Below are 10,450 nucleotides of genomic sequence, written 5' to 3'. Positions count from 1 at the left end.
ATTCTACTGTTTTTTGAATGCTGAATTTTTTGTATGTTGTTTAATTTCTTTTTAAATTTTCATCAGCATCTTTTGTAGGTAGTGATTACTGCTAACCTTCACACACTGATGTTACAAATCTGCACAATACATGCAATTTCCCAAAAAGAAAATCAAGGGATTTTGTGAATCATACCCCACAGCTTAGTGTGACAAACAGTTTTTGAAAATAATAACCATTATGAAATATAATTTTTACTTAAAAAGAAAAAAATGCCTCCAGTTTCCGGCTCATTATGAATATTATGAATAAGATTATTTAAAATATTCATGTAACAAATGTAATTCATGTAACTACATGTAATCCATGTAATTTACATGTAATGACATGTAATTCATGTAAATAAAACTGTGGGCATATATATTCATTTCTCTCATGTAAAACTCTGTAGTGGAGTGACTGGGTCATATTAAGAGTATGTTTACCCTCATCCAAAACTTCCAAAATCTTTCAAAATGTACCATTTTATATTTGCACTGATAATCAGGAAGACACAATGATAGTTTCTTTAGCTGTCAGCCTCGTTCCATGGCTACATTGTTACTTTTTCAGTAGGCTTGTAAATGGCCATCCTGCAGGGAAGGAGCGATGAATGGACACAACAACATTAGTGTTCACTCCTGAGAGGAGATTTGGTTACCATTGCTGAATGCCTGACTTGCCAAGAGTAGTAGCTTGTCCTCAACTGCTTATGCGATGCATTCTATAGCTGCATGACAATTACCACAAATTTAGCAGCTTACGACAACGCATGTTTATTATTTCACAGTTTCTGTGGAATGTGCGTCTGAAGTAACATGGGTTAGTTGAGTCCTTTGTATAAGTTCCAGTTGCTTCACCAGCATTTCATTATCAGACTTTATAGCCCAGGACTGTCCAGTGGAAATACAGTGGGAACCACATAGATAGCTATGTTACAAAAGTGAAAATTGTTGAAGTTTATTTTAATAATATACTTTATTTAGCCAAATCTATTTAAATATATTATCATTTCAGCATGCAGTCGCAATAAAATTAATGAGATACTTTATTCTTCTTTCATACTAAGTCACCCAAATCTAGCATGTATTCTTAGAGCACAACTTAGTTCAGACTGGTCACATTCCAAGTGCTTAATAGCCACATGTGGCTAGTGGTTGCTGTATTGGACAACATAGAGATCTTTTAGTGGATGTGCAGTGGTAATTGTGGTTTTAGTTTGCATTTTCTCAATAACAATGATTCTGAGCATGTTTTCGTGTACTCCTTGGCCATTTGTAGATCTTCTTTTGTATAATAGCTCTTCAAATGTCCAGCACCAGGTGAATGGATCTACAAATTGTGGTATACCATACAATGAAAAAGTACTCAGCAATAAAAAGGAAGAAAACTACTGATTCATGCAATAATCTGGACGACTCTCAAAATATTATGCTGAGTGAAGATAGCCAGACACAAAAGAATACATATGACATGACTCTACTTGTCTGAAACTTTAGAACAGGCAAAGGAGTCAAGAAAGAAAGCAGATTGGTAGTTATAATAGGGGTGCATGAATGACTGCAGAACTGCATGAGAAAGCTTTTTAGAGTGAAGGAAATGTTTTATATCGTGATTGGAGTGGTGATTATGGGATGTAAAACTTATTGAACTGCATATCTATTATATGTAAACTATACTCAATACAATTGATTTAAAGAGTAAAATCAGTACATGTTAGTACCTGCTATGTACTTTCCAGGCCCAGTGCAGAGTAAAACTGTGGGGGCCCTTATTTTAAAAGTATTAAGAATTTCAAGACCGTGACAGCAGAGGGAGTTTGTCTGTTATTGAATTCCCGGTAATACACAGTGCATGGCATATATAGAAAGTTCCAGTAAAGTTCTATGGGATGAAATTTTAGAACTGGGGCATCTTAGTGCTCAGCAATTTCCACTTGAGAACAGCTTCACACCTCTTCCTACTTCTGCTGTTTATTTCATAGATCTGAGGAAAGAGTAGAATTCTGAATACAGTTTAAAAAATAATGCTGGTCATAAGTATGATAGAGAAAAGTACTGATTAAAGTTGCTTTATTTTTAAATTTTCTAAAGATGTGAAGAAATATAGCCCAATCACTAACATGAAGAGTACAATTCAGTTGAGCAGGTGGAGATTATACAGGCATTTTGTCTTTTAAATATTCTCTCTATTGTTGGTCACAGGCTGACTTACAGTGGCAGTGTTACATCTGAGTCAGGAAATGAGCTGAGTAATGGGAATATATAGAGAGAAAATGGGTACATATAATTTTGCAGTGGTCTGTTTTCTTTAGAAATCAATTTTTAGGTCGTATTCAAATGATTAACATTTCTATTATTTTCTTCCACTCATGTTTTGGAGCAGGTGGAATACTAGTTATATATAATCCCTACTGTCACAGTTTCACTGGGACTTGGCTCTAGTGCTTCTCAACAACTAGAATAGTTATTCACGGAGAGAGGCACTTGGACTTACTTAAATGTGTTACAGACTGAATGTGGCCCCTCAACCCCTCATATTCGTATGTTGAAGCCCTAACCCCTCAGTAATGGCTACCTTTGGAGTAAGGAACTAATTAAGGTTAGATTAGGTCATAGGGTTAGATTCCTGATGGTAGGATTAGTGTTCTCTTAAGAAGAGACCAGAGAGCTTGCCTGCTCTCTTGCCTCACATGCGCCCCAAGGAAAGACCGTGTGAGGATGCAGTGAGTCCACGACCTGTAAGCCAGGAATATCCCTCACCAGAAACTAAAACTGGGGGCTTCCAGCCTCCAGAACTGAAAACAGACCAATTTCTGTTATTTAAGCTGCCCAGCCTAGGGTCTTTTGTTATGGCAGCCTGAGCTAATACAAAATGTAATACTCTACAAAATATTAAAAAAATATAAAATATGCCTAATCTGACTCAGACAAAGTGACCAATTTAATGAGTTACATAATATGGGTAACCTAGTTGGGTTACAACGGGATTTATAGGTATGTCTTGATGGCATGAATGTATGGACCCTAAAAAGTGGAGAAATTCATACGGCAAATTATCCCTAAAGAAAATTCACTGTGATTCTACTTTATCACTCGCTGTCCTAAACCAAGGAGTGTGTTTTTTTGAAAAAAAATTTTTTTTAAAAAGGGCAACTGGGGTTTTAAATAGTCAAAGGTATCACTTAAATATTTCTATTTAAAATGCCCATCCAGGGGCGCCTGGGTGGCGCAGTCGGTTAAGCGTCCGACTTCAGCCAGGTCACGATCTCGCGGTCCGTGAGTTCGAGCCCCGCGTCAGGCTCTGGGCTGATGGCTCGGAGCCTGGAGCCTGTTTCCGATTCTGTGTCTCCCTCTCTCTCTGCCCCTCCCCCATTCATGCTCTGTCTCTCTCTGTCCCAAAAATAAATAAAAAACGTTGAAAAAAAAATAAAAAAAAATAAATAAAAAAATAAAATGCCCGTCCAGCGGCTCAGGGTCACTGTGCCTCTCATACTACTCAGTAACTTCTTTTAGAAATGAAACTAATTAAGAGACCAGATGGCAGTACACTCACAATGTACCGAAGGGGAAAAAAAAGGCCAGAAAGTTACTGAAAAACCATAGAGAAGCAGTAAGCTGCTCTTATACTTCTTTCATCATAACTTAATCTACAAAAGATAAAGCAGGATTCTTGTGTTTTGGAGCAGGTGAAATGGTAGTTATAATTGTTTCACTTATTTCACTGAAGCCAAAGTCTTCAAAATAAATTAAGCATGGCTAAGAAGTTGGGGAAGAGGAATAACTAAAGAAGTAGCAGGTGATGAATGAGGTGCTAATAAGCAAGACTGTACATTTTAGGGGAAGATAGTGGATGGAAAGAGGTACGGTATTAACAGGTGTTTCCACAGTAATTACATGTGATATTCTTGGGTGAGACTGCTTGGGTTTGAAGTGTTGCTCTGCCAGTTACAAGCTACGTAACGTTCGTTACCTATTTCCTCTTATTTCCCGTCTAAACCTCGGATTGATCACTGGAAAATAGGAAAAAATAACAGTAACCATCTTATGTCTTAACAGGGATGGTTAGTGGCATAATGTACACTAAGCATTTAGTATAGTACCCGCAACATCAAAATAAATGCTATAAATCATGTATTTATTGCTTCTTTTTAAAAGTGACACTAGTAATGTAATTCCAATCTATGTGAATAGGGTATTTTGAAATAGACTGGTGTCTCACTCAAAAACAGAAAAAAATGGGGGAAAATGTCAAATTAATTTGTATAGTTGCTTGTTGCAAAGGCCTGCTTTAGACTCTAACCTGCCTTCTCAGCCATTTGCCTCAAAATCTTTGTTCCAAAATTCATCCAAGGACTCTAGTATATGGGATAGAGCTGTTTTCCTGATACCCACGGTTACGTTACTTGAGGCTATGTATCAGTGAATTTAATGTCTTGCCTGCTTGTAGTTTTTCCCATTTCGGCTCACTGTATCATAACTGTCAGCATGTCCCACTGCCACACCTTTATTGAACTTGTCAGATGCATGTGGTCAAACTGTGGCTCCAGGGCAAGTATGCAGATTCCACTCTCACAGGGAAGAACTTGTATGCTGACATTCTCTTACAAGCCTTCCCAAGTTATGCTTCTCTTTTTTAAAAAACTCTGCCTTAAATCATCAAACAAAGACATCTGCTAAAAACATCTGACTCTGCAAACAGCAAGTCTATTCATTGTTCCTACTATAGTTGGTAAATGATAGCTAAAAAATCAGAACCAGGGGAAGTAAAATGGCTGGTTATGAAAATCCTGATAAAGATAGGTATCAAAGGAATTTTAGAAAATTCTAAGCCAAAGAAATACAGATGGGAAAGTGTTCTTGAAATATCCAGGAAAGTGTGCAGGGCACAGCAAATAGTAGGTCCTTAGTATTTTGTGAAGTAAAAGTCATGGTACTACTTCGGCTGCAGAGAATGTTAAATTATTTCTTTTTAACCCTTACTTGCCATGCTAGAGTAGTATGTCATACATGAGTTGATGAAATCACAAAATGATATTTCACCTGGTGGCACTGTTTGGTTTTAAGTGTTTTCACATGCATGTGTTTGCTGTTGATTTTTGAACCATGTTGTCTTTTCTTTATATTCATAATTGGAATTCTTTTAACGCCCCTGAAGAAGACAATAGAGCCCAGTAAGGGGAAAAATGACTGTGAGAGATTTTTTGTTGAGGTTATTCAGATGTATTAATACTTAACAGATTATAGGTTACGGATTAGAGAAAATTCTGTCTCCATTCTCAGATTTCATTTTAGTATTCTTAGAAGGTCCTTTATTAAAAGTTTAAATTGCTTTAGAAAACATATAGATTCCAAGAACAAGGTCCTATTTCATTTTCAATGACTTTATTGAGAACATTTTGCAAATTAGATTTTACAATTTAACATTTTACAATTAGAAATTTTATCTGCTACTACATAAATGGCAAACTTTTCAAAACACTACAGAAAATCCTTTATTTCTTTGGATTCTTCTGTTCCATGCTGAGCTCCTGAGATAAATTTTTTCTTTCAGCTTCATTTTCATCTTCCTGCGAAATAAATTTTAGAAAACATTAAAATATAAACTTTAGGGCATTTTATCAGCTATAATTAATACATTTTAATTCTATTTCTCTGAAGAATTAACTGCTGTGATTCTGGCAATCCTAGAAAAGAGGCTAGAAACAAAACGGTAAAATTATGTAACATTCAAATATTTATAGTGGGTGCTCATTTGCACTACACGTGGACTAAACTTTTCTGTATGTTCTTAAAAGCAACTTATTTTATTAATGACCTCAAATTACTTTTGAAAACACCTGCCCATAAAAAGTATCCATTTTAGGGGGGTGAATCAGGTATTTTTACTTCACTGTTTGATAAAAGTAAATTTAACTTCTGAGACACTTTATGTGCTCCAGCATGGCATTTTTGTCTCCTCTAACGTGCTTTCTTGACAGGCCTGCCAATTTTCCAATTACTTGCACCACCATATGTTATCTGAAGATCAGTCAGCTCTAAAATAGGAAACATGGGCATGTCAGTCTATCGAATGCTTACAGTCTTCTACAGTTTCAATTCTAAGTGTGGCTTCATAATTCATAGCAGGGTCCTGTGGAACACGGTGAATAAATGAAGTGACTTCGTAATGTCTGTCTCCATAGGAATGAAGTGCATCTTGTGTTCAATATTAAATGGCGACCTCCAAAGTATAAATAATGAGAGTCTGGAAAAATATTTCACCTTACAATCTGTAACCCATTTCATCATCTATGTTCCTTCAACAATGCCAAGTACAAAGCAGTCTTGCTTTCCTAATGTTTCTAATAATTATCAAGTGAGAACTTTCATTTTTATTAACTGAAATTAAAAAGCATTGTCTACTGAGTTAAGCATAGGTAGCAATTTCTTAAGTATCTCTAGACAACAGTAATATTATCAGTGTCACCAAATACATCACTCTTTATCTCAGAATCTTATAAAACCAAATTCAATCATTGTTGAGCTCTTAGTAAACTAACTTTATTAAATAAATGAAATTCAAGTATAATTTTTTCCCATGAAAAACCACATCCTTGCCTATAAATATTAAGGTGGAGAAGGCTTCCTTTATATACTTTGTCTCTAGGTTCAACAGCATCTGTGAGTTAGACTTTGTCAACATCAGAAAAGTAGAGAAATTACCAATATTATAAACCAATCTGAATCATTTATAAATATGTTGCATACAAGGGATGGGGCTTTGAATGTCATTTTGGCAATGTAATTTTAATATAGTGTTTAAAGCATAATAGTCACTGTATGTTGTTTTAATTTTTTTTTCCCAATTTATCTCTACTGAACAGAGATACTATGTTTGATTGACTCTTGAACAGGTATTTTCCACTTTTGGGCAAGAGTTTCTAGAGATTACATTTTGATTAGATCTTAACAGAAGCAAATTTCGCTCTATGCTTTCCGCTGTCTTCTTCATGTGAGACACTGACAGAAGGTGTTAATTTAGCAGGTAAAGGTGGCAAGACATTTTTTGTTAGGTAGCACTGAATTTATGTATTTAAACAGATTTTTTTCAATATAGTACAGTTCTATACATGTATTTTCTCTTCCGTCTGATTTTCTCAACATCTTCTCTTTTCTAACTTACTTTATTCTAAGGATACAGTATATAATATACATAACAAAATATGTGTTAATTACGTTATCAGTAAGGCTTTTCTGGTCAATGATAAGCTCTATTGGTAAATCTGGGGGTAGTCAAAAGTCACATGCAGTTGTTGGAACACCTAGCCCTCTCATGTTATTCAAAGGTCAACCATAGTTTATAAATGCATGTCTCTTCTAATATTGCCTCCTGCTCAGGACAGGTGAAGAATTGTTCCACATTGTTCTTTATGCTGAGGACATGTCTTACATGATCTTGCCTTTATGTGCCTTTAAACCGTTTCCATAGGTAACAAGATCCTATCTCCTTTTTCCTCTGTACAAAGATAACTGTGATTTGGATGAAGAAAAGGATTATGAAGGGGAGGAAAAGGCATTTAACCCTACCTGCTAAAGTATAACACATTGTAATTGCTATAGAACATCATCAAAATAATGAAAATAGCAATAAAAGCTTTTATTTATTTATTTTTTTACTTAGAAAGAGAGAGAGAGAGAGGACAGGGGAGAGGGGCAGAGGAAGAGAGAGAATCTTAAGCAAGCTCCATGCTCAGCAGGGAGCCTGACATGGGGCTCAATCTCATGGGATCATGAGATTAGCCAAAATCAAGAGTCACATGCTCAACCAACTGAGCCACCCAAGCATTCCAACAGGTTTTATCATTATAAATAAAAACAGTAGATTTAGACACAATAAACCTCCATAAAGGATTTTAGAGATTGCTTTATTTTTTTTTTGTTTGTTTACAAGTGCTAATTTGTGTAAGAACTTTATAAGCAATTCAAGATTAATAAAAGCATTGAAATAGCTCAGGCAGCAAATCAAATATCATTGACTAATGATTGCATAATGAATGAAACTGCAAATATAGAAGCTTCTTACCAAAAAGTATTTCTTCACTACTGAATATTAATGGCAGTAAAAAATTTCTTCTGATAAATGGCACGTTTTTGTTTACTCTTTGCTGAGTTAAGACATCTGTTTGTTTCCCAGCAAAAGAAGACCCTTACTACACGGATCATTTCTTAGTGACAGTCCTGACAATTTTGACATTTGTTTCACAAAGTGTTCTGAAGCAGCCAGCAAGAAAATGTACCCTTTGGGGCCACTGGAAAGTGTAGACAGGTTTACCTCTTAACACAGAAGCTTGCTAATTCATACTCCAGAAAACATGTTGATTGTAACCACCCTGCAGATCTGCTAGTTACATGTGGAATTTCAATACCCACTCACATAACAACAACCCATAATGCCAAATGACTGGCGATGGTTCTTTAGCCTTCTTGCTCTTTTTACACTGACAGCATTGTTGTAGTAATGAGAATGAGAATGTCTAGGCATACACGGTCCATGGGATTACAGTCTAATGCTCCTGGTGGTAACATAAGACTGAGGGAGTTATTCTAACAGAGAACAGCAAAAACATTCTTACCTAAACTAAACATTCTAACAGTAAAAACACTGCCATTCTTACCTAAACTAAATCTCTCTTACCAATGAATAAAACTTGCACGGTTTTGTTTAAATGCTATTAAAGCTTCCACTATCAATTGGAACAGAGGCACCCTCAATTTTCCTTATTTACAAAACTGTCTTAGTTTTCATAATAGTTCAAAGAATTGATGCCAATTAATAAAACCAATCCATCCTGCTTTTTCTTTCTCTTCGGAGATAACCAACTCCAAAAAAAGGGCAGTTATTTTAGCAGCTAGAATTTCTACTGCTCAGGTAATATTTGGACTCAAATTAGTCTATTAACCCTATAGACAGCCAAATTGTAAGTGATTTCTCTTTAAGTATTATTTATTCTCTTTAGTATTATACAAAGGGACAACTTTCCCCATTGTTTGTTTTTATCTTTAAAGAAGAATGTATAAATACTTTATAATGCAGATACCTGTCAAATACCACCATACCCAAGTGATTAAGGTTAATATCACCAGTAATACTTATTCACAGTAATTAACCCTTCGCTATGATGCACTAAAAAGGGCATATCAGGTCTGTGGTATCCTTCCTAATAATGCATAATCTCAATCTAATCATGAGAAAGCATCAGATAAACATTATGTAAAATAACTAAACAGTAGTCTTCAAAACTGTCAAGGTCATCAAAGACCATACAAAGTTTGGACTGTCACAGATGGGAGAAGACTAAGGGAACATGATGATTAAAAACTGATGGGATCCTGGGCCACAAAAAGGGTATTAGTGGGAAAACTGGCAAAATTTAAATATGGTCTATGCAGTAGTTAATAGTATTGTCTTGATGTTAATTCCTGGTTTCAGTTATCTACTTTAGTTATAAAAATCGATAACACTTCAGCAAGCTGGATAAAGGGCAAATGGGAATTACCTGTACTATTTTTGCATTTTTCTTAAATCTAAAATTATTTCAAAAAGCAATTTAATAAATGGTGACTCAATGAAAGGTTTTCTGCAAAGTAAGTATCACGTATATATAAAGATTTTATGTGGAAAAAAATTCAAGGCACCTATAGCTGCTCACATTGAAAATACACAGCCAAAACAGTTTGCTTTCCATTGTTCTACTTAAAATTCCTTTCGTAAGTATCTCAAATGTTCATAATGGTGATGTTCTTAATTTTTATTTCCTTGTTTATGCTTTCATATATTTTCTTTTCTACTTATGGATTACTTTTACCAACAGAAAACAAGATTTTTTTAAAATAAATCCCTTTATAATCTCACCCTTTGAACTATTTCCAGAAATAAGCATAGTGGAGGTCAATGTTTACAAAGAGAATTTCAGTTGTTTTCACTTTACTGAATTTTTTACTTATAGCAGACAGATACATGGTAGTACAGCAGTAAAATGAAGTGAGGAGGTGCAGCTAAGCACTAACTTAACCTATTTCTATTTTCTTGTATTATCTTTAGATTTTAAATATTCCTTTGGCTAATCCGAGAGTTATTGTAGTTGGATTCAAATTAATAGTCAAAATTATCTTTATGCTTTAACAATGGTCTTTTTAAAAATGTTAGTGAATATATATGTGTATATATATTTATGGCTTTTGACAAAAAAAGATATACACTTAATCTGTTATATTAGTTATAGAATAGGTATCAAAAGCAATATATACTCTTCCAATCTATGGTCAAAAACTGCTGTCTTTTATTTACTTAAAGTATGTTCCAGATATAATTCTCAACAGCATTTAAGATTATGCTTTTAATACAGAAAATGTGCTGGTGCTGCACAATGAAGAAAAAATTTATCTTAAT

General features: G+C 34.8%; 1 protein-coding gene across 1 annotated transcript in view; it reads right to left on the bottom strand.

Moving 5' to 3' along the window:
- Positions 1 to 5,386: 5,386 nt before the first annotated feature.
- The window catches only part of PHF14 (PHD finger protein 14), a 208,740-nt gene continuing 203,676 nt past the window's right edge, over positions 5,387 to 10,450 (bottom strand). Inside the window, exon 18 of the mRNA XM_042918919.1 lies at positions 5,387 to 5,588. Coding sequence (XP_042774853.1) covers positions 5,514 to 5,588 — 75 coding nt within the window. The 3' untranslated portion in view covers positions 5,387 to 5,513. The remainder of the gene's footprint in view (positions 5,589 to 10,450) is intronic.

The sequence above is a fragment of the Panthera leo genome, chromosome A2 (genome assembly GCF_018350215.1).
Source record: "Panthera leo isolate Ple1 chromosome A2, P.leo_Ple1_pat1.1, whole genome shotgun sequence".
NCBI lineage: Eukaryota > Metazoa > Chordata > Mammalia > Carnivora > Felidae > Panthera > Panthera leo.
The sequence above is the reverse complement of the archived record's forward strand: the minus strand, read 5'-3'. Positions and strand labels throughout refer to the sequence as shown.